This window comes from Lepisma saccharinum, chromosome 23 (assembly GCF_977018435.1).
Source record: "Lepisma saccharinum chromosome 23, izLepSacc3.1, whole genome shotgun sequence".
NCBI classification, from domain to species: Eukaryota; Metazoa; Arthropoda; class Insecta; order Zygentoma; family Lepismatidae; genus Lepisma; species Lepisma saccharinum.
Window position 1 is genome coordinate 18,724,770 of NC_139251.1, and position 26,084 is coordinate 18,750,853.

Consider the following 26,084-nt stretch of genomic DNA (forward strand, 5'->3'; position numbering starts at 1 on the left):
CAGTACCGATTAGCCTTAATGTGCATAAAGTGGACTTAAAACACCTAACCAATAAATCGATCATGTTATGAAGTAATCTCTGCATATTCACTTCAGTAAGCAAATTCATTTATTTGTACCAACAAAATGGCACAAGAGGAGCTAGCATAGCCCTAAAATTGATATAATATTTCTGAAAGAACACCAAGATGGCATTACTCCAACAACGATATGTTATTTGTATTCAATAGTGTGCAGTTTTAAGTGTATCCATCTATTTTTTATAAAAAGAAGTAATAAACAGTAATTGGTGTTAACTATTGTTTTAAATAAATTGTAGAAAAATTATGTTTTTACAGCTTAATTATGCAAATAATTTTAATCTTCAATTTGTTATTTGCAGTGCATTGTGGGGCAGCGTTAGGAATGCAAAGTGGCGCCATTCCAGATGCGGATATTTCGGCAAGCTCTGCTTACGACACCGGCAGCGTTGGACCACAACATGGCAGGTATGGACCTTCACCTTTATTAATATTATTGCATGATTTAATGAAGAAATAATGTTGATGTACTGCGGTTCTGTTATCTTGTTTCATAATCACTATGTTGCAATCGCTATGAATTGATGTCGACCGGTATTACTACGTACTATACCTACTTCCTTCTATCAGGTTTTCAGTACTTTTCCGAGGTCGTAAGAACCTCTCAGATAGCATAAAAGTAACGCTGTGGCTTTATAATCAAGTTGTCCCAGGTTTGATACCTGGTGAAGGCACGTAGTACTTCGAATCTCAGTATAAACTCTAGGTTTAGTCCCGATTGGCCTTACTGTACATAAAGTGGACTTAAAATGTACTTTGTATTTCTTTGTAGAGACTTGTTACCGCCACATGGTTTGCTCAAGGCTTATATTATGTATTTTCTTAAGGACATGCGGGACAGTCTCCACGAGCCTCTTCCAAAGAGCTTCCCCCGTGGCAGTGTTGCCAACCTAGCTCTCTTGGAACCAGATCTTGCTCTTTCGTGCACTCGTTTGGCTGTGAACTGGGGCGCCTTTCCCCGTGCCCCACTATGTACACTGCTTCCGGTCCACATAGATCAACTTTTGCCATGATTACACATTTTGCACGTGACGTGATATTGTTATATTGGCTGCGTCGCCCCACCCCCTCTTACATCCCCAGCTACTTTTTTATTGCGCCGTGTTGACGGGAAATTGGCATAATATTGTTATCAGGGAATCCTCTATTTCGATTTCGTACGACCATGAGATGGGTGATGTCCCGGATCTATATGGTGAAAACTAAGATTAAATTGTCATCAATTTAGAGTTAACGGTAATAGCAGCTCCCCATCACTTTAACAACTAACATTACTGTAGGAAGCACTTTATAACTGTAGGTTGTAACTCCATTTGAGGTGAAATTTAGCTCTTTTATGCGCATCAGGTTTGGCAACACTGCCTGGATAGCCGTAGGAAGCAAAGAGAAATGAATTGGTGTTATGGGAGTATTATTTGATTTGTTCTCTTGGGAATATCAAACTTCCGATGGAATAAAAAATAATATGAACGGAAAGAGGGCGGTTTGAAGATGCATTTCACCAGCGGAAAAGTCGAAACTTCCATTTGATTAGCCGTAACTTGATGTTGGAGTTAATTCCCTATAAGGAATACATGGGATTCCGAAAATTCTTCTTAAGCAACATAAAAAAACACTTCCACTTGCAACATGGGAGAGAAATTCATACTCTTGATACACCAAAGTATTTTTTAGTAGCAGCGCCCATTCGGGCGATATTGAAATAAATGCACAATTGGTGCGTAACTGTACCTCCTCTCCTTAGCAGGTGATGCATACCCGGCGCTGCCGCGAGCTTTAAGTGGTACTCTTTCAATCTCGCTACCGAAATTCTCGGGTTAGAGTCCCAACTTGGGAAAGTATATACGTTGTCAATATACCATCATCAGTCTCATCCAATCAACACTAATTCTCATTGTCGCGATTAGTCAGAAGTGGGTTAAGATCGACCTACAGTCATAGGCCAAAAAAAAAAGAAAAAACTAGATCCTGAAATAAGCAATTACCTGCAAGGTTGGTAGGAGTTGCCATTGAAAATTTGCTATTAAAATCCACTTAGCGCCGTTGAGTTCGGCAACACGCACAACGCCTTACAATGAAGTGAGTATTTCAGGATCTATACCCTGTCCCAACTATCTCTGGAGCAGGCGAACGACAGCAAGTCTCCGCGCACGAAGTTAGACGAAACGGCTCCACCAATGAACACGTGTGAGTGAACGGAATTAGATGGAGGTGAAAGCCTTCGCAGCAGGGTTTGCTGCTTCGCTCTGCCCCGTCACTTTCTCTGACGCTATGCGCTGCCGTGCTCCGGAGATGGGTGGGACAGGGTATAGATGTCCCATTTTTATCGCCGGTGACTGTACAATAAGAAAAGTACAGATGTAGGAATTTACAGTCTGCGTATTTCTTGATCATCTCCCGGATTAACCCGACATACCTCGACTACTCTTTCGCGGGGTTATTCCTCCATTGTCATCTCGGATTACAACTGGGAGGATTCCGACGTACAAGGCGCTTAACTGTTTCCGCCTTCGTATGCAGGAACAAACTTCAATCCCTAACGCATCTCCTGTCTCGGCTAGCACAGACTCCCTCCACGTTGCTTGAGCCACGGGGATGAAACCATGACAGAGCCATTTCTTTTTTGCCCCCGCTTCTCAGTTGACAGAAATGGCGACCGCTTCGAATGCAGCTACAGTCGACTGTATTTTTTTTACGTCTCTTTTTTTGTTCGCAATCGGATCTCGCCTGTGATCCGAGAATGCTTTTAGTGGACATGTGTATCAACATTTCTATCCGCCCGGCTTCCCTCTCTTCTCTTTTGCTTTCTTTCTAAATACCCCGGCTTTAAATCTTTTGCTGCTTGGCGGTATTTTTACTTCAGCACGGCAATGCGCCTGCTCATTGGTCGACCCATTTGTTTTTTCTTTGACTTTTCACCCTCATTTTTTTTTAAAAAAAGGTTTGGATGGAGACGAATTTATACCGTGCTGCTCTTTCATTAGTGAACAAATCGACTTTTCTCTCCGAATTATAGTGCAGTAATCAATAATATTTATTTCCAGATAGAGAAACTATACTTTTAATTTTAAGTTTAAATGCGATAGATTGTTTGAATTATTATTACACAATCTTATTATTTCTATTCGAAAGGATATATTTCAATTTTTATCATGTATTTTCGAGTATCAGTTTCTCCCAGATGCAAACAGTATTTGTGAAACATATATATATATACCCAAATATAATTCGAATTCAGTTATTTTCATAGTGAAAATCTTTGCTGATAAAGTAGATAACATAGTGAATTACTATGTGCTGCCATCTCTACGCAAGATATTTAAACTCATAGCTTCAGCTCTTGGACGTAAGGTTCTGATGAAACCTTTGCATTCAAATACATTTTATCAGAATATGACCCATTAAGCCTACAAAAAAAGCTCTTATATGACATCTTGTGTACTGTCGTCAATGAAATTTGAATCCTCAAAAATGTTCCTGTTTGTCTCTTTTCCCAATAAAAGAACAAAGTGCATTCTGTTTAATCTCTTGAAAACTATCCCATCAACAAACTTTCCTCTGACAATTGATTAATTTATTTGGTTTATTTTACTTCGTATTTTTGACTACTAAAAACATATATTGAAATATAGAAATATCGACAAACCATAACTTCCAATATATAACTATATTAACACATTTGTACAATCACCACGATAACATAGCTACATTTAACAGCTATTCTTAGTTCAATTTTTGTTTGCAACTATTTGAACAAAAGAAACACGTATCAATGTTGAAAACACCTTAAAAAAAATTCTCACTAAATAAGTTCATAATAATTGTGAATGCCAATTTTGGAGAGTCACAAATTCCAAATCCAATGTCGTCACTATCCGGTGCAGGCACATTGCAGGGTACTTCCGGTCCCATTTTAAAACTGTAGGTCCAGTCCTTGTCTGTACATGAAATTGACAAACTTGAGCTCTGTCGAAATGAAAGTTTAATAAGGATTGTAGCTGCCGTGTTCATGCCCCCAATACATGCACGCGCGTTGAAGTTTGATACGCTTTGCAAACGGCGGGAACCCGAAGCGCGCCAAACGTTGAGCGAATCAGAGATGCAGAAGCAGCGCGGACTGCAAAGTGGTCGAGTTAGTTGACCAATGCCCCGAGGCGGGGCGCTAGAATCAACAGCACCGCGTGTATTTCCACGTTACTCCCGCGGATAGTGTGTGCATTTGCCCTCACTTTAGATACGATAGGGGTCGCCTGTGTCCGCGAAAATGCTCATTCGGCGTGAAACTATAATGTCCGGAAGGTCCGACGTAAAATTACTCCCTTCACTCGACACTGTAACCCCCCCCCACCAGGAATTATGACCCAAACGGCAAATTTGCGCGCTTGCATGCTTGTTAATTATTTGCCGGCAATTGGGCGAAAGTATATGTTTAATGTCACCACCCCGAGGCCTTGCAACAGACTCAATGGAGCTGTGCCGGCGGGAGAGGGGTTGGGGGGAGGAAGCCGTAACGGAAAACAATGCTCATTATTATGAACATTAACGTATTATTTATTTCTACTGGGGAAATATGCTTGCCACAATGAGTTTTCGTATCGTTTTTTTAAGCTCGTTGGAACGTTGCACTCTTTGCTACAGCGCCTAGTTATATTTCCCCACATTTCCGTCCTGCCGCAGACATTCAAACTAGAACTCGTAGCTAGCGGGCTGAAACATACAAACTAACTCAAGTTGTAATTATTACAATTTCCATTCCAGAAATTGCAATTTACAAACTAAATTAATTATTAAAGTTTAACAAGGCTTTGCAAACCACAAACACTTCATGAAAACTATGAGGGCACCAGCAGTCCTTCGGGTTAATACGAGGGTCACTATTTATATTTTGAGCCTAACAACTGAAATAACAGGAATTTGGCATTGAAAACTGCTTTATTGTTTCTCGAAGTATTCTCCTTTATGGTCAATACACTTTTGCATTCGTTCGAACCATTTGTCAAAGCAGTTTTTCCAATCTTCTTGAGACACCTCCATAATAAGGATTTTGAACGCATCAACGGCGTCTTGCGCCGACGAAAATCGTTGTCCACGCAATTTATTCTTGACATTCGGGAACAAGAAGAAGTCATTGGGTGCCAAATCAGGACTGTACGGCGGATGACCCATCAATTCGATTTTTTGACTGTTCATAAAGTCGGTTGTTTGACGAGATGTGTGACAGCTGGCATTGTCTTGATGAAGAATGATCCGACGGCGTTTGTTTGTTTTCCGTATTTGACCGAAGACCTCTGGCAAACAAATTGTTGTGTACCATTCAGAGTTGACCGTTCTACGTTCCTCTAAAGGCACAGTTGCCACATGACCAGTTTTCCCGAAAAAACAGGCGACCATTTGTTTCGATGTGCTTCGAGCGCGAACAACTTTTGTTGGATTGGGTTCATCTTGAAACACCCATACAGTCGACTGCTGTTTACGTTCCGGCTCATATGCATATATCCATGATTCGTCACCTGTTACAATCTTATATACGTCTTTTGAAGCACCACGATTGTATTTATTGAGCATTTGTTTGCACCAATTGACGCGAGCGTCTTTTTGAGTTTTTGTCAAATTGTGTGGGATCCAACGAGAACATACCTTTCTCACAGCTAAATGATCATGTAATATTTTATATATGCTGGTGGAACTAATGCCTATGGTTTCCTCAATCTCACAGTATGTCACATGACGATCTTGCAGTATTAGGTTTTGCACAGCATCAATGTTTTCTTGAACAACAACTGATTTTGGACGACCTTCGCGAATCTCGTCGGTGAGCGAATGGCGGCCATGATTAAATTCGTTATACCAGCGTTTCACAGTGGCAAAGGATGGGGCTTCATCGCCAAACGTGGAAGTAAGTTGATCGATGCAGTCTTGTCTTGATAATTTACGTCGAAAATCGTAAAAAATCATCGCACGAAAATGTTCACGAGTTAATTCCATTTTATTGTTGTCGCGCAATCTCCAAGGCAACATAAACAACACAAATGAAGCTATTGACAAAACATTTGAAGTACGTTATGGTCAATAATGCCAGACGATTCCGTGCAAACGTCAAATCGCGCCTAACTTCAACTAGTGTTGCCAAGGCTCAAATAAATAGTGACCCTCGTACTGCTTCAAAAACTACATGTTTTCTAGAATACAGAATGTTCCGAAAATATTTGCTATACTCTGTCCCAGCTAACTGTAGAGCAGGCAAACGAAATCAAGTCTCTGCGCAAGTAGTGAGGCGAGATGTGTCAACCAATGAACACGTGAGAGGAGCGGAATTGCGTGGAGTGGGCGATTTGCATAAACATTTCCTTTCATCTGGAACGTGGTTGGACTCCTTATCTCACGCTCTTTTTCCTTATCCTTTCTTTCTTCATTCCTCTTCCTTCTTTTCTCCTCCTTCGCTCTTTTCCTTTCCACTCTTTCTAACACCCTTTTCCATTATTTGTTTATCTTCAGTTCCCCATTCTAGTCCATTGTGTCTTCTTCCCCCTTCTTCTATATTTCCTTGGTCTCCTTCCATTTTCTCCCTTCCTATCTGCTTAGCCTCATCCCATTCTATGTCATGTCCTGTTTCTCTCGTGTGCTTAAATATCGCATTTCTCTTTCTATTAACTCGTACATCATCCCTATGTTCTTTCAACCTGTCTTTCAGCCTCTGTTTCATGTATATTTTTCCTACTTCATTTCATTTTAAAATTTTATATGGTATGTATGTATGTTGGTGCGGATGTTTAAGTGTGTTCTCATGATGTTTGTTACGTTTTTGTTCTGTTTGTGCTTATGTGACTGTGATAGTATATTTACGAATATTCTTGGTCCACAGCTATATTTTAACACTTTCACTTTTTACAGCTAGTACTTGCAAGAGAGCTACTCATTTCACAAAGTAGAAATGGTTGAGTAGCAGGAAATGGCTGCCTTAACTCAACCACTGTAAATAAGGAATTCCCGGGTTCGAATCCCGGTCTGGGCTTGGGTGTTCTTTGTGTGAGTGTCCCTTTATCAATATCATCATCACTCATCCTCATCTTCGGGATTAGCCATAAGTGGCAGAAAAGCGAAATTAAATCAATAAAATCAATCTAAATAAAATATAATATATTACCTCACTTTCACTTTGTTAAGGGAACAATCTCGAAATTATTTCACGGGTGCAAATAGTCAGTTTGTTAATGTGTTTAGTCTGTGAACTCATGTCGAGAAAATAGCTCCAGCATAACAGACTAGGTGGCGCTCTGACATTGGTGCGAGTAATCCCAGCTTCGATTCCCATTGAAAGATTCAACATTTTGGTATATCGACTCGGCATCTGTAGCAGACTCCGGTGTAGAAAGCGAGAAGACAGCGACGGTGGGACTTGATGTTCTGACCACGTGTCCTTCAATGAAAGGGCAGGCCCTAACCCCCTCAGAGGGCTCGTGCTATTTGGAGTTTAGATTAGCTTTTCAGTTACTGAGAAACACGTAACTAATAATTCAGATCTAATTTATGGGATAATGTGGATTTCCCTGTGTATTAATATACCTACAACGTATCTATCCAAGTGACAGAGCACGCAGCAAAGAGGAGATATATCCTAAATCATCCTTTGCGATGACATAACACCGTTTTCCATTGGTTATTACAAGAGACTCATTCTTTTTGCGGTCGCTAATCTAGTTCCTAAACTACCAGAGACAAATGAAGAACCCCACTATCGATTCTACATTGATTAGGTTGAACTAAGTCTTGGGGAATAGATATATGACGGCTCCTACTTGGGTAACAGTTCGCCTATGACTCTCAAACGGAAATGAACTGAAAAGATAACCAAGGAATGGCGAAAAGAGGCGATGTAGGAGAGGACCTTTTGTAAGCGGATTAAGACGCTATGAGAGGACACTAATAAAGTCCATATTTAAGAACATTTACGTCAACCATGGGATCAGATGATACTTACCACGCACCAATTCCTTTCTTTGTAAATAGTTCAGTTGTGTAAATGATATGCTACGTTCTTTAGCTTCTGCCAATCGAACTTCACAGCAGAAGCAGACGTAACCGTCTTAGCTTATCTACTGTACTTTCAGGAAATTTAAGATATATGTGGCTTGAAAAAGAACTTCACTTTCTTCCATCCCTTGTAAAACTTCTTCTGATAGACAAAATTAGGTATTTAGTTCCAGAAATGTCGCTGCCAGAGACATCTATCGCCCTCAAAGAAAATGAAATGGAAGCACATAGTGTACCATTCAAGTTTTCATGGCATTGTGCTGATAGGGTTCACAAGAAACGAGTAGGTAGGTTGGATGGACAAAGAGCTTAAGAGCCGTGGATCTTGTCACAGTATTTCTGGCTTAACAGTTCCCGAGCACAATGCAGATTTTTACCTATAATCCGAGGGATGATCGGAAAAAAAGGTTACAAAGGATATAACTTTTGTTTTATTCACTGTAACGTAACGAAAATGTATGTGTAAATTAATAACATGTTTGTCTTGTTGCGAGTTTGAGGACTTCGGATTCTGACCATGTATACCCGAGAAGCGGACATTTAAAATGGTGACTCGTCTAGAAAATTGGTCAAGAATAGAAGTGAGGGCAGTGGTGCGGTTCCTGTGGGCCAAAAACACTACACCTGCTGACATTCATAGGCAGATTGTGGAGGTGTATGGGGAGGGGTCAATTCCAAGGCAACATGTAGCGAAGTGGTGTCGTGCCTTCATAGAAGGACGGTCCAGTATTGTTAATGACAACCCTGGACACAGCGGTAGGCCCAGTACCTCAACCACTGACGTGAACTGAGCTCTTGTGGATGAGTGTATTCGTGAGGACAGAAGAAGAACTTTACGCTCAATATCAGCTGAGCTGGGACTACCATTTGGTTGGCTGGCAACCATTATCTGACATGTGATGATGTCAAAAGAACTGCCTTACGGTGGCTACGAGAACTTGACGCGGATTTCTGTGCAACCGGTATGAAAAACCTCATCTACCGTTGTGACAAGTGCTTGAACAAAAAAAGGTGATTACATCGATAACTAGTGTTGAGTGCCGTCCATCATCAGGTGTGTTGATCTTCCAGCTATGTGTAACACATACGCCATAATAGGCTTTGTAACCTTTTTTTCGATCATCCCTCGTATTAATATAGCACATTCTTCCATAATAAAAATTTTAGCAAGTGCAGCAAACGTCAAATTAGTGGAAAAACATTAAATTTCTTTCCTAGGTAATTACAAGTACCGTGAGAAGCAAACCGAACTTATTAAGATCTCCGCTAAGAGTGAAACGTACAGGTTAGTAGCTAACCATCATTTACTGTAACTGCGTCATTTGCTAAAGCATGACATGTTGTTTCGAACTCGCAACACTCAGTGGGCTCTAAGAAACACTAAATTAGGTATTAGAGATCTAAATAGGGTAACTTACCAAGATGGCTGCCGACATAGAATTGTTTAATGCCGAATCTCCGTTAAATGTTATCCAATTGTGATAATCTTCAAAGATAGATATTGAATTTCCATTATCAATAATTTTTATATAAATGCAATAGCTTTGAGGAATTGTGAAGTGATTGAATTTTTGGCCATTATCATTGCTATTGTGCTGCACACAAACATGGCTTGTTACAGTGCAAAAATGTGATGTTACAAAGTAGATTATATTTGTGCTTTAATGGTACTGAATAGATGAATAGATGCAAGTTAATATTATTCACTAACCAGTCAAATTTGAGCTGGAGGAAATATATATATATATATTTCGTTCAAATTGTTTGACGGAGTCTTAATGGTAACTGGAATTATGACGAAAAGAACTCGATTTTACTGCGTCATGTGCGACAGGAAAAGTTTATATCCGAGGAAGGCTGCAACCAACTTTGCACATGTGAATGACGGGTCTGTCTGTGCACGAGGATGAACTGTGCCGAAATTTAGGATAAGGAGCTTTGAATAAATACCAGATCCTTATTTGGCGCTGATGTTGGTGACAGGTGCAAATAGGATGGTATAACTTATCTTGTTCCACGACATGGCGATACTAAATATGTTACTATTGAACATAAAGAAATGTTACTATTGAAGTAAGAGACTGGAACATAACATTATTTTCTTATCATTGCAGCTTGTAACTGAGATTGCATAGAATATATGTAATGCAAATTATGAAAATGATATGGTCGTCGCTGTGTTTGATGTGCGAAATCATCAGAGCATAATGTATACGACGTGTGCAATACGAACCTTAGAATAAATTAGTGTTTTTAATGTAAATTTTTCGCTTAGTATCTCTTTTGTGTGTAGTATAAGACTTAAGAATATATCTTGTGATATTTGGGTAGCGAAATTTCTATTTCTATTTTGCGTATTGTATGTCTACCTATTTCTTGAGCCAATGGCGTTGATGAACAAGATTGATAGATTATGGCACAAATTCAGTGACAGAGAATCCTAGAATCCCTACACCTCTACCTTCGTAGCACTAGCCACTTCTACACGGAACCTAGCTAAACGTTAAATTTAACGAGGGATTGAAATAACGGTATATGAGTCATTCCATGCCAAATCAACACAGATATGTGCAATTTTTAACCTGACCATCTCCGATTTTCATGAAATTTGGGGAGTTGAAACTATGCATAGAACTTAGTAACTATGAAAAGTTTTAGTCTCGTGCGTCTTATAATTGTTAAATTATTCAAGGTCAAAGTTAGCATAAATTGCCCTTTTTGAGCCCGCTTAGCTATACTAAATTTGCTGTAACTCCGCCACTATTTTGTCTAGGAAGCTCAAATAAAGCTTATTGTACAGGGAATTGAACAATCTTTGCAGTGATATATAACAAGCCTACCTTTGGATAAAAATATAATTTTGTCACGTGACCTTGACATTTGACCTTGAATATCTCAAAACATGTCATCACCAAAAATCGTGAGAAAAATATATTTGGTCCCTCATACCATACTCTAAAACATATCAAAATATGATTCTGGGACTGCAATGGGATCAGAAGATACAAAATAATATGTGTAACTAGGTGACTGATAAAAGCCCTATTACATGAACTACGAAGAGTCAAATGTCCCTTAATACCCCCTACAAAATGTGAAGGAGTTATCCTGGGTATAATTGGTCATAAAAGAAATAGGTTAGGCACAGGGAGATCCCTAGCCGTGTGTGTCAAGCGCAGATCCGGCATATTGTTGACCGCCATATTGAATTCAACGCAAAAATTTCAAAGGAAAGGGGGTGATGTGATATATCAAATCAGGCTAGAATTTCACGAGAAATGAAGCGACGAAGGTTTATCCAACATATATTTAACCAGCAAAAATTTATTACTGCATGCTTGTAACCATTTTCTCCTTTTCGAGGTGTTAAAAACAAAGCATTGGAATGCTCCTAACGTGTTAGGAACTCATCGAGATCACGCTGACATCTTGGGAGAGAAAGAAGTATACGCACCATTGCATATGATTTGAATCAGCTACATTCACCAAATAGTTGAATAGTGAAGAATATTGGGAAAAGTATCTCAAACAATTACGTGACACTTCGTTTGGAATGAAAAATTCATCAGTGACGAGGCAAATTTTTATGTTCAGGGTGAAGTTAATAAAAATAATATGCAATACCTGTGATTTGCTCAGTCGAATGGTTGTTGCTGGTAAGCTAATTATGTGGTATAATGTATGGCGAACGGAAATGGTTGGTCCATATTCAACAACGGAACCTTAAATGGTGAGGGCTTCTTGGATTTGTTAAGTGAACAGGTTTTTTCACCCTTGCTTACGGGATATGGCACTTTTCGAGAGTTTTGAAACAGGACAGAGTGTGACCACACTATGTGGACATTTTCGCAAATTCTTCATGGTAATTTTCTAGGTAGATTGATTGGCACACGGGGATCTATTAAAAGGCCTGCACATTCCCCAGATCTAACATCTTAGGAGGACTTTTACCTTCAGAAACATTTGAAGAGAATGGTGCATGCACTAACTAAAAGACCGTGATATTGACCATCTGAGAGAAGGCATAGTTGCTGCTTGCGATGTTGTTGCACATGCTACATTGCCAAATGTTCTATGCGAGTGTGAGAGACGTCAACGAGTGTGCTCACAGGAACATTGACAACATTATAATGTGCATATATCGTAAGTAAAAGATATGTGTATAACTTTTTGCTGGCGTAAGATACGTTGGAAAATCCTTCGTCACTTCATTTCTCGTGAAATTCTAGCCTGATTTGATATATCACATCACCCCCTTTCCTTTGAAATTTTTGCGTTGAATTCAATATGACGGTCAACAATATTCCGGACCTGCGCTTGACACACACGGCTAGGGATCTCCCTGTGCCTAACCTATTTCTTTCATGACCAATTATACCCAGGATAACTCCTTCACATTTTGTAGGGGGTGTTAAGGGACATTTGACTCTTCGTAGTTCATGTAATGGGGCTTTTATCAGTCACATAGTTACACATATTATTTTGTATCTTCTGATCCCATTGCAGTCCCAGAATGATTTTTTGATATGTTTTATAGTATGGAATGAGGGACCAAATATATTTTATTTCACGATTTTTGGTGATGACATGTTTTGAGATATTCAAGGTCAAATGTCAAGGTCACGTGACAAAATTATATTTTTATCCAAAGGTAGGCTTGTTATATATCACTGCAAAGATTGTTCAATTCCCTGTACAATAAGCTTTATTTGAGCTTCCTAGGCAAAATAGTGGCGGAGTTACAGCAAATTTAGTATAGCTAAGCGGGCTCAAAAAGGGCAATTTATGCTAACTTTGACCTTGAATAATTTAACAATTACAAGACGCTCGAAACTAAATATTTCCATAGTTACTAAGTTCCATGCATAGTTTCAACTCCCCAAATTTCATGAAAATCGGAGATGGTCAGGTCAAAGGCTGTGTTGATTTCGCTTGGAATGACTCATATATTGAATATTTTTCAGCTATAGAGAAGTTGTCTTGCCACAGTTTTAATTGTTCTAGTTCCCAAAGTTACTAAGAGATGGCTCTGAAAGTTGATTTACATGAACGTATAGATTTTTTACGAGAAAAGCTCAGTTCGCACGTAGCAATACCTAATAATTAAACGGCCATTATTTTTCTCTCTTGGAAATCATAATTCGATTTCCTTTTCGAGAATGTGCTCGTGGCTTTACAGCTTGACAAATCCAAGAGTTCTCCTATTCTTTGTTATTTTTAGTTGTTCAAGTCAAAATACGTTTCCTGGGAGACTAACAATGTCTACAGGAAGAGGCAAGTGAGAGGTAGGTTGTGTATGTGTGTGTGTGTGTGTGTGTGAGAGAGAGAGAGATGAAGACTGTGAGCTCGCGCGTGTGTGTGTGTGGGAGGGAGAGAGAGATAGAAAGAAAAGAAGGGGGACGGAAACACTCGTAAACAGTGTTACACAAACCGGAAACCAATAAGCATTGTAGTAGATGATTTCATGCCATCTCGAAAGAGCTCTGGAACATCCTATCTCTTGCGGCTCTCGTTTCATATTGTTATTACCTCCCCCTCTCTCTTTTATTCGTTTCTCGTTCCTATTTCCACATCACTGCACGTCCGGTTGGCGATTCCTCATGTCTGAACGGGTACAGAGGGAAGCATTCGTTCAGATACAACAATGAAGTTTACTCTTCGATTCTTCCTCCACAAACAAGTGGCTGCCAACTAACGAAGCTCTCTATGTTTCTCTACGAAGCACTCGAAATTCTTGCTCGTTATAATGACAAATATATATTATTAAATGAATGCAATCACGTATGACGTTCACATATCCTTTACTTTTTTTTAAAAAAAAAAAAACAACAACATCCCGTGCCACATTTCTGAAGCAGATCTCAACTTGGTAAACTAGCATCGTAATGAAGTTATACAACAAGACGGTCGTTATTCAAGTTTGTCATCAATGGTTGAGATCATAAGTGGGTCGAAAATAATGAGAAATGTGAATGAGCCGAGCATCCTGCACAGATAGGCAACCAAATTTACACAATTAGTATGCGTCTTATGTGATTCAAGAATCTCTGTTTCTAAAGAAAATAACAATGATGAAGGATTCCGAGGAGCTCCGATTGTTTGAGAGAAGTGATATGACTTGGTATCGTATAAAAGCCCACACATGGTTTTATTGGGGATCGAATCTTAGGCTGGACCAGCCTAGAGCAAGAGGTACTGGCTGCGAGAGGTACTTTTTAGGTGTAAGGGGACTAGCCCCTGTGAAATGAGGAGAACACTTTAACATTCGATTTTACAATTCGATTGACATGTCTGGAGGCGTCATGATAATAGAAAGGATTTTACCTGTCGACTCTGTAGAGATGCTCGTCTCCGCTGATCTGTAGATAAGCACTACTGAAATACAACTCGCTGTAACTCCTAACGTATCACTCGATACTCTACTTTATAGGCGACAACAGTTCGCCTACAATTGGGCTGAGATCTGGTCTTGCGAACTACAGAGTGTCCGAAAAGTCACGCAACCCGGTGTTTACGACCGTATAACGGAATAGCGAAACGGAATGAGAAGAAACGCTTTCTGCCAAGAGAATGCCCTGTATATTGGGAAAATTTAGAGAGACAAACATATGTAAGAACATGCATGTTTTAATAACAAATAAGCAAAGTGTTGCCAAAGACGGAAAAAAAATATTTGCAAATCGTGTATATTGATGCACAAAACTCACTGAGGTAAATTATTGCAACATTTCACAATACCAACGAACAATTTGGATGGCCATCTAATGAATTTGACAGAAAAAGAACTTTGACGAAGTTTCAAAAACATTGCAGAAGGGAATAAATGGGCTGTTCCAAAAATCGATGTTTTCACAATATTACGCAGGACACTGGCAACACTGTTGCTGTCCCGTGTCACTAACAGACGTGTTTCACCTCAGGCTATCACACTAAGGCACTTTTAATGACAAAGGAGAAAGTTGGTTATTCTCGAACATATGCAATAAATTACATACACCTTGCAACCCTGAAATGTGGGTATCCCTAAATGCATCTCTTACGCGAGAATATGACGATGTTCGGATATATTCATCAACAATAAACACTCTTTTCTGTGTAGAATATGGCATTTTGAAAACACACACACGATGTCAGCATAAGTAGACACAATCTGGAATGCCGTTCGCGACAAACAGCAACCACTTAAGGCACAGAACACATAACAATTGATACATGTTCTTCTGTACCCACATTTCAGGGTTGCAAGGTGTATGTAATTTATTGCATATGTTCGAGAATAACCAACTTTCTCCTTTGTCGTTAAAAGTGCCTTAGTGTGATAGCCTGAGGTGAAACACATCTGTTGGTGACACGTGACACCAACAGTGTTGCCAGTGTCCTTCGTAATATTGTGAAAACATCGATTTTTGGAACAGCCCATTTATTCCCTTCTGCAATGTTTTTGAAACTTCGTCAAAGTTCTTTTTCTGTCAAATTCATTAGATGGCCATCCAAATTGTTCGTTGGTATTGTGAAATGTTGCAATAATTTACCTCAGTGAGTTTTGTGCATCAATATACACGATTTGCAAATATTTTTTTTCCGTCTTTGGCAACACTTTGCTTATTTGTTATTAAAACATGCATGTTCTTACATATGTTTGTCTCTCTAAATTTTCCCAATATACAGGGCATTCTCTTGGCAGAAAGCGTTTCTTCTCATTCCGTTTCGCTATTCCGTTATACGGTCGTAAACACCGGGTTGCGTGACTTTTCGGACACTCTGTATATAAGGTGCATTCAAATTTCCGATCGTTAATGCCGTTGAGCCTGTTCCATCCTTCCGTTAACCGTACTTTTTGCATAAGGCTGACGTTACGTTATTTCAACTGATTTCCTGTTAATTCCAGTGTCAGCGGAGTTTTAAAGATCCGCTGAAGGTCGCTGGTGTAATAAGCTTGTAATAAGCTACTTCCAGCGCTTCGGCCGGACCCCTTGGCGAAGTGATTAGTCTATTGTGCTATGACGCCGGGGGCCCGGGTTCGACTCACGCCTTTGGCGTGATACGGTATATGCTCGTCTCTCCTCGTGAAAGGAAAAGCTTACTGTCTCGAAACTGCGACCATTATCAACTTTGGTAAGGATATCCCATTTGAGATTACTTCTCCTTTACACCAAGTGATATGATGATGGAAAGCGATTCTTGTGTAATTCTTTGAACGCTTCGGGTTGCCTGAACGTTTCATTTTGACTTTTAGAATAGTTCTTAAAATAATAATAATAAAAAAATCCAGACTAATTTTTAAAATGTTCAATTTACATAGTGACTTCTTGCACAGAGTCTTATAATGATCTTCGAGAAAATGCATTCCGTGTGTTATACGGGGCTTACTATGGTGCAACAAGTAAACTAAAAAACTTGCACGGTTTTTCTATATTATGTATTTTGTTCTCGTTCACAGATATGGCACCAGGCCGCGTTATTGTACTTTTTGGGAAAATGGCTGCTGCAATGAAAAAACTGAAGTGAACAAGGTTGCCAAATTCATTAACAATTATCCGAACTCTCTGCCAGATTATTGACATGTGTGAATGCCCTGAATTCATCACTGGACAAAGACAAAATAACAAATCACACTTTGTTATAAAATTAAATCACAGTTGTGATCGTGATTTATAAATCACAGTTTTGTGGTTTGTCTAACATCACTAGGGCCTCCTCCGGCGCAGTGGTAGCGTCATTGCCTTGTAATCAAGGGGTCCCGGGTTCGATATCCGGTGGAGGCACAAGTGGTTCGGATCCCACTTTAAACTGTAGGTTAGGTCCCGATTAGCCTTACTGTGCATAAAGTGGACTTAAAGCACCAACTCCAACCAAACCAAACCATCACTAGTATTAAGCAACTTGTGCTTTGAAACAAGGGGACAAGCAGCATGCACGCTAACTCATTAATGTTTTATGTTCGCTTTAACGTTTCAGAGCGAGATTTTCCATTCCACAGAACGAATGAATATTTACATGAAAACACATTAAGAGAAGCGTTAAAAAGCCAACTTAATTTCAGATTCATTTCGTAACTCCTTTAACAACTTCCCCACTTTTTCATGTTTTCATATTTTATTTTTGCAAGATGATTATAATCGCGAATTACGCAGTCGTATGCGTGTTCTGCGTGATCATAATTGCCCTCTCTCCCCACCCCGTAAACGGGTGTCTCTTCAGTGGGGGATGGTTCTAAAGCGTTTCGGAATTTTAAATTCTCACTTTAAAACCATGTGCAACACGCACCAGACAATATGGCGAGGTGATACGGTTTTTTAAAGACTTGTCATAAAACGGATTTTATTTTTAGTCCTTTTTTTCTTCTTTTTTTTCAAAATTTGATGATGCCGGAGGGTGCGCCTTATCTCGACAGTACAATAGCACCCCTATCGTCACTCTTTGAGCACTTGCCCCCCTTTCCCCACGTTTGCTCAGCCTCTTCGCAAGATTCAAAGCGACCATCAGTTGATTTCAATTTGCAAATAGTTGGGAACGTTTACGGGACGGATCGTAATGGCGGAGATAAGGCACATTGACAGGGTGTAAACTGTGGCAAGCCTCTGATGCTTGGGAAAGGAGCGATAGAACAGACAGGCCGGAGATAACGGGAGAATAGAGCACAGTGTTGCCAGTTCTGAATGAAAAAATTGTACCACTTTTTCAAAAATGTGGAGCTGGTGTTGTGATTTTAGTTCTTTTTTATTTCGTATATATGCCAATTTTGGCTAATCTCGAATATGAGTGTGAGTGATGATATGATGAAATTGATGAAGGGTCATTCACAAAGAACACCCATGCCCAGGCCGGGATTCGAACCCAGGACGATTGGTGTTATCACTCCGCCACGAAGGTCGAAAGCTGGTATTTTTGTTTTGATGGTCTATTCTCGAGGAAACTACAGGTCAAAATACGACTTACCTTATATCATTGGAAAACTTATGAAATTTCTCTTTCATTTTATTTTCGATCTGAAAGTTATAGCTATTGTGCAAAATAAAGAAGTTATTGAATAGAGAAAAAAACCTTTTCAACTGTTATGTTTTTTAAAAAATATTAGCGGAACTCCTACTTTTTAGAGAAAACATAGTAATGAGAGGAAAGATTTCTCTTAAAAAGGACTTTAAAACATATTCCCCCATGGTGGCCCAAAGTGCCTTAAAATCGCCAATCTAATATATAAAAATTGATGTATTTGGGTGTGTTTGTTCCGGCATAACTCTCGAACGTCTGGAGCGATTTTAACCAAACTTGGTACGCGTATCACTTCCAATCTCGAAAGAAATACTGTTGGGGTAAGACACCCCTGGCACTCCTAGGGGTGAGGGTGGGAGTAGATGACATCTAAAAATAATAAAAAACAACCACCATTAGTGTGGAATAAATAGTTTTCGGGGTCGCCAAGATGAATACTGACACTCCGAATGCCATTGAACTCCAAGTTCATCACCTATCGGGATAAGGAGTGACAGGGGGTGAAAAATGAAATGTCAAAAATGACCTAGATTTGTGTCGAGCCATACTTTTCGGAGTCTCTAAGCTAATTGGTGGCATTCACGATGACCAAACTTGGTACACATATGACTTACAATCTTCAAAGAAATACTGTGCGTGTAAGACACCCCTAGGGGTGGGGGTGGGAACGTGTGTCATGTAAAAATAAAAAAAAACGACCAATATTAGTGTGAAATCCATAGTTTTCGGGGTCGCTAAGATGAGTAGTAAAACTCCCAATTCCGTTCAACTCCAAGACACCCCAAGGGGTGGCGTTGGGAAGGTGGTGACATGTAAATCGACCGATATTAGTGTGGAATCCATACTTTTCGGGTTCGCTAAGATGAATAGCGACACTCCCAATGCCGTTCAACTCCAAGTTCATTTTACACTATAGTTAGATTTCATTATAGTCCTGTGTAATAGAAGATTGGGATAAATAAATACCCGGGCAACGTCGGGCAATCAGCTAGTTATCTATAAACTAACAATGACGTCAGGTTCCAAACTTTTACGTTTCGAGAAAGCAGCTCTTCCCTCGTTTTCATCTGAACCAAGTTAGAAACTGAGGAGAATAAAAGAAGCAGCCTTCATATCAATGACATCCCAGTGTTGACTGCCATCTACAATCAACCGAACATTTGACATGAAATAATACAAATTATTTCATTCATTATTGTTAGCTTCTTCCTAACCCACGTTTTAGATATCGTAAGGCAACTTCAATAAATTAATGACTCTTATGTGGGTAATCAGAACATATAAAGGTAGTGTCATTGCTATTTGCCATAGAGACAAAAATGTGCTAGATTGATAGCCCTACGAAATCGTAGTTCAACGCAACTTTCTGCTTACTTGTGAAATTACATCACGTGACCCTATCTATACATCTGATCAGTGGCGGCGATTGGGTTCCAAAACTGGGGGGAGGGAAGAACAGTTTATTTTCCCTTGATACATAAGGTTTAGCATAGAGCGGGAGTAAAATTGGCAAAACGTGTGGGGGGGCTCTCCCCCCTCGCCCGCCCAAATCGCCGCCATTGCATCTAATATTATTAAAGTTTCAGATCTTAAACTTGCTGTAGCAAGATCTGGAAAGTAATGTCTTAATGCGACATAAAAATATTTCTATTTGTTTTAAATTTACGACACTAGATGGAGGGAGAAGCGGCTACCCCCTTTATGCCCACAAAAGAAACAGACAATTAAGTATTCTTTTAGACATTATAAGAGTTTTTAGTTTTCGTTAAATGCAACAAAGTTCTAGTAAATGTTTGTCTCTTCCTCTGCTACGCTACTCCATTTTTATGATCCATACTGTGTTTCTCATGTAATACACAATCATATATCTCATTTTTAATTGAAGGAATCGAGTTTTATAATTATATTTGATACATAATTTCGAGTAAAAACATGTCAGTGAAAATGTATGCAAGTAATTAATTATAAAATATGATTATAATGAATATTATAGTTTACCATATAATTCTTAGAGATAAGTTAAGATACAATTATGAAGTTTAGTGCACAGAAATACCAAGTAGGTGCAACTCTGATGATTAAAGTTATCTTAATCGAGATAATTATTAAACTGCAGAAACTACAAAGATACGAGTTGGTGCACTGAGGGACCTATGAAATAATATAGGTGTAACTTATGCTTGTTGCTAGCTGCAGCTGGGTTTCCCTTCTCACGTGTTCATTGGTTGAGCCCTCTCAAAATACTACTTGTGTAGAGACATGTTATAGTTCTCTTGTTCCAAAGATTCCGGGGATAGAGTTTAAAAGGTACCGTAATGTTTCCATTATTCTACCGTTAAAATTTGACACTTTTACCGTTATTTTTTTTAAAAAAAACTAGATGCAATCTATTTTCATGAGTGCAGGCAAATTCATGTCATCCATCACCTCGTGATTCTCGCAAGAGCGAGAATTAATCTGTTTAAATAGTGAAAACAGCCACAAACTCATGCATGATATAGGCCTTATATAATCCCATTGTACACACAACGGCAAAAGAAACAGTAGGCGAATTGTCCACCACCATTTTATTCCGGTCTGTCTTACACATTGTCATGACAATGAATTGAAATAATGACGCCAATAAGAAGAGAACAATGCTTGCTTCGAACCAACATAATGTCCTTCCTTAAAACAACACAGGATGTAGAATAAAAAAGTAATGAAAATGCCTATTATTATCTTTGCCGTTGACTGTACAACATTGAGACATATAAGAGAAAACTTTCAAATTTAAGTTCAAAACTTTTATATTGCATAAAACAGATAATAATTATCCTATATAAATCTAGGGTGTTCGGAAAGGAAACGGTACATATGTCACAAACTCCGATTGGCTGTTGCTTTAAGTCACACTGAATCAAGTAAAGAAAATATTATAAGTATAATGCTATATTGGGCATGTGTAAAGATACTAAGCAGTGATATCATGTCTGCAATGTTTGCTATTAAATGGATAAACAAATAACTTTGTGCTGTAATTTTTTTTTTACTTAACTGCTTTTACCCGAACAGCGCAGAAAGTACAGTTGTGTGCTCCTTAAATATATTTTTGAAACTGAATTATTAAAATTACATCAACTAAAGTTAAAAAAACGTTAGTACTTTTAAAACAGCCGGGCTCATTTTTCATTTGTAGATCGTCATTTGTCCAGTCAGCTATTTATAGTATATATCTGGAACATGTCACCGTTAGGCAGAAACGAAATTTCACCGTGCTTGGTGTACAGTTTGCTGATGGAGAAATTCTGGAGCCAAAGACTAGGGAATGGCAACACTTACTCTGGGAGAGAATGAGGGACGCGGTTACAATGCGAGATCCAGGGAACCGCTGTTATCATGCAGCTATTAGCGGCTTTATGGCTGGGAGATTACTCCCATAACTTTCTCCCTGTCTTCTATTATGGCAACCCTACGAGGCACCATAAACTTACACATACACCCCCTCAAAACCGCGGTAAGTTTTACCCTCAGATTTCCCTCCCCCTTTTTTTTCAATTTTTCTGTTTCGTTCATGCTCCATACAGGGTCCCAGTGATGCAGGGTAAAGATAGGTGAAGATAAAAGAGAATGCAGTTCTGGCAACACTTATTCTCTTTTTGAAAATTCAAAACTGTTACGAAACATCTAGACTTGCGATCTAGACAAGTAGGGAGGTTTATGGGAATGGAAACCGTGGCTGTAAATGTTACGAGAGAAGTGTTAACTGTTGTAATATACCGTGGTAAGCACATTTTACGGGATGATCCTAACTGTGATGGACTCTAGAAAACAGCTACATAATGGTCAACAATATACTTATACAGAGTGTTCCAAAATTAGTGTTTACACTATTTGAACGTTAATAATGGGATCAAACAAATATGATGTTTTTTAGTGTCACATACCTTAAAGTTATAGATATTTATTGGCAGCAATACTTCGTCTGCAGATCGACAAATCAACAAACAGCAGATATAGTTTCTACAGGAAGGGAAGCACAGGTAGTGTCAGTCGCATGTTTCATGTCATCCAGTTACCATGGCATTGTGGGGTACACATCATTCTTCAGGTGGGCATCTAACTGTGTTAAATCAGGAGATTTGGGTGGTTATTTGACACTTCTTACATTGCTCAAATGAAAAGCTGCTCACCTCTGCCGCTTTGGGTACACAAATGCCTACCCCCTGGTGAGCTTTGATGGAACTAAATACAACAGAATGTGTACACACACACACACACACTCAATGTAGAAATACCAGCTTCAAATACAAAAAGTGCAGTTAAGTTATCTAGTTTCCCTGTTATTAACATTAAAAGAGTGTAAACGCCATATTGGAACACACTGTACATTTCAGAATGTTGATAGTATGTGAGGCTTGTCTTGTTGAAAGGTAATGATTGTGGTTCTTCAGTTTCAACATTCTGATTGGGTACCCGTCACTTGATGCCTATAAATAAGCTACGTAAACAAACTTAACCAAGAAATGTTTATCTCTCTGTCTGGTAAGTCAGACCTTGATGAACCTTTGACTTCTCAAGTAAACTTCCAGTGTTATTCTCCAGTCTCTATAATCTTTATCTCTCTGTATCCATCCTCTTCCTTCTTCTTTCTCTCTTCCTATGTCCCTCTATATCCCTTTCTCCCTCCCTTTCTACCTCCCCGCTCACGTTTTTCTCCCTTGTCCCTTTTTCTTTCACTTTCCTCATCATTCTATCTTTCTATTAATTGTTACTTCGACTTCTCTCTTTCTATTCATTCCCCCTTACTTCATTCCTTATTTTACTTTCATCCTCTCCCTCTTTCTACCTTTCATTCTCTTCTTCACTCTCTTTTAACCCTCTTTCTCTTCCTCCCTCTCTTTCCCTTTTCTTTCTACTTATCCCTTCCTATCTCCCTCTGTCTTTCTACCTTACTTACCTTTCCTCTCCCGTCTCTTTCTACATTTCTTTCTCTTTCTTCTCCCTCTCCTTGAACTTCTTTTTCTTTCCACATCTCCCTTTCTCTCAGTCTCCCTATGTCATTCTACCTTATTTTTTTTCTTTCTCTCATCTACCTACCTACCTATACCCTCTCACTCTCCATCTTTTTGTTCTTTTTGCCACTACTGGCTGATCGCGAAGATGAGGAAGAAGGTGATAAAATGAAATTGATGAAAGGACAATTACAAACACTCATGGACATGCCACAACACAGGTCTCACAGAGGATTAGGTATACTGGTTGAGAGTCCAAACGCCAGAGCCTTGTTAGACTGCAAGAATGCAGCTGGAAGAGAGGTTGACATTCCACTCCACGAAAGTGAACGCAACGTTGTAATTATTTTATGGAATAGCGGTTATGAGTTAAAATATCCGTAACGATTTATTCCCACTGATTTGAGAGGTAGTTGCCATAGGATGCTAACCATTCTGTGGATACCGTAACCAGCGTTGTTCTACGTTTCAAGAAGGAGAGATGACAAGGAGCGTAAAAAAGAGAAGGCAGTGAAGCCATCTTAAGAGGAGAGGGGATGAGTGGAGCTGCCTGGTTACATATTCAATGTCAGCCCACGTGGAACGTAGGGACCTCCATCTCTAACAAGCCTTAATACGATTTCCCTCCAACTTCAGGCTCTTTTATCCCAAGCCGTGTCCACTTCTGGTTACCATGGAGACCCGAGAGAGGGGCAAGAAGGAAGCTGCGGAGAGAGCATGGGAATAAAGGATTGGATGTGAGCCATTACTAGAATTACACTAGCTCTGGTTTCCAGCTATGACCGAAATGACGTGCAACACAATTTAATAATTCTACTAATGTTACGGTACGTTGTTCCACTGAATTATATTCATATTATGTTATTTTCGACCTATTTAATCTTTGAGTGTGTGCTGCTTGAGTCCAGACTTTTTTATGTAAGCTCACTCACAGTTACAATGTGTATAGTAAAATAACAGATTTCTTGTAGGTTCCATTCCGACCATGGTAAAATGAAATTTGTTCACCTGAAAACGAGAGGTGTTCTCTCCAGACGTAGTATTAGAATAGCGCCATCTAGTCCGCTATAGTTTTTGACTCTCTCTGCGCACGCGCGTGTAGTTCGTTACAAAGTGTAACACTGATTGATTCGTCTATTGGGTTCATTTGCTTACAAGTAATGTATTTGGTGTCTGCACCGTTTGTACTAAGTGTGGTGTATGGTGTGGTCACGTGGTGCGTGCTAACTAATCAAATGAACGTTTAACTTTTGTTTACCAAGCCCATTTTGCCAGGTAAGCTCCTTGCTACCGGGCCAATTTTAATCAAAATGCAGAGTTTTATTTAGATGACTGTAGATCGGAGGCTAATTGCCCTAGACAGACGAATGATATATCATTATACGCGGAATGATCGATACATTCGGACTACATACAATTTATGTACATTGAGTGTATATATGGATGCGGGGGGAGGGGAGGAACCGGAAAATTTCAAAATATCAGAAAAAATGCCCCTCGCCCCCCCTCCCCTGGACAACAAAGTACAGGACATTGTAAAAATACACATGGAAATGATTGCTGGCATATCTGGAACAAGAAAATAATTGCACTATTATGATATGAACAATACAACACGACTTGTATCCCCAAAACGATATGTCTGTACGCCACTGAGGCATTCAGCAAAACGCGAAGTTACCTTGAAACGACTGTAGGTCCGAAGCTAATTTCTCTAGACGGACGAATCAAGTACCGTTATACGCGGAATGAACCATACAGTCGGACTACATACAATTTGTGCACATTGAGTGTATACATCGATGCGGGGGGAGCGGAGGAACCGGAAAATTCCAAAATGCCTAAGAAAATGCTCCTTCCCCCCTCTGCCCCTGTACAAAAAAGTACAGGACATTGTCAAAATACACATGGAAATGATCGCAAGTATATTTAGTACAAGCAAATAATTGCATTATTATCATACCAGTAATAGAACACAACTTGTCCCCCCCAAAATACATGTCTATGCGCCACTGACTCAGTTTCAAAGGAAGCCGCCATTTTCCCAGCATTTTCCTCCTCTTTTTATGGGGGAAAGAGTCTTTACGGTGCAGTATATGTGTTAACAATAATATAAAAGAAGAAAATCGCAATTCCAGCGAAAAATAGCGACATTATGACGTAAAAACTACGACCTTGTCGAGGTATCTCTATATAGGTAGCTGGTAAACAAGGGGTATACCTAGGTATCTATTTATAGATAGCTGGTAAACAAAAGGCAGCAGACAGGAATTTGTTGAATCTTCTGAACTTCAACGCCCATATTCGTCTACATACTTCAGTGGTTCTCAAACTGTGATACGCGTACCTCCAGGGGTCATGAACAACTTGAAGGGGGTACGCGATCAGCTCGGAAGAGAAATAAGAACGGACTTCATAGCTTTAACACTCAACAGGAAAATAAGTATGATTTCGTCACTGAAAGTTCTATCCTTGTTTCATATGTTTTGAAAAAAAAAATACTCGTTCGAAATCTATAATAAGCTAAATTTGGAAACGAATATTCGCTTAAAAGTTTCAAATGCACAACTAGACATCAAAAAGCTGTGTCAGGCTCTGCAGGCACATCCTTCTCACTAGAAACTCTGAGAATTTACAATAAAAACTCCAAAATTGCGCTTGACAATTTGTTTACAAATTTATTTTTGTTCCTTACTTTTTTTCAATAACTAGGAAAATAAAAGGTGTTGCGTATAGGACGCCGAATTTGAATCGAGAGCTATTGTTTTGTTTCGAGGTTGGCAGACCTGTTCTTACCAATGTTGGTATCTGTTGTCATGCCGATTAATGTAGCCTCAATTGCTTTGACTCGTTTGTTGTGGTTTCCTTCCGGAAATCCTCGAATAATCCAGGAGCGTGAAATCCATCCATCCGCTGAGAACGACTGTGTGGTGTGGGTTTTGGCAGGTGGAGTGTGATCTTACACCTTGAGATTTCTTCTTATGGT

General features: G+C 39.3%; 1 protein-coding gene across 3 annotated transcripts in view; it reads left to right on the plus strand.

The window, feature by feature from the left end:
- Positions 1 to 26,084, plus strand: part of Ddr (discoidin domain-containing receptor 2) — a 507,427-nt gene that overhangs the window by 275,830 nt on the left and 205,513 nt on the right. For all 3 annotated transcript variants that reach the window (XM_083110009.1, XM_083110008.1, XM_083110010.1), the window contains one exon: positions 383 to 488. In XM_083110009.1, coding sequence (XP_082966135.1) covers positions 383 to 488 — 106 coding nt within the window. The remainder of the gene's footprint in view (positions 1 to 382; positions 489 to 26,084) is intronic.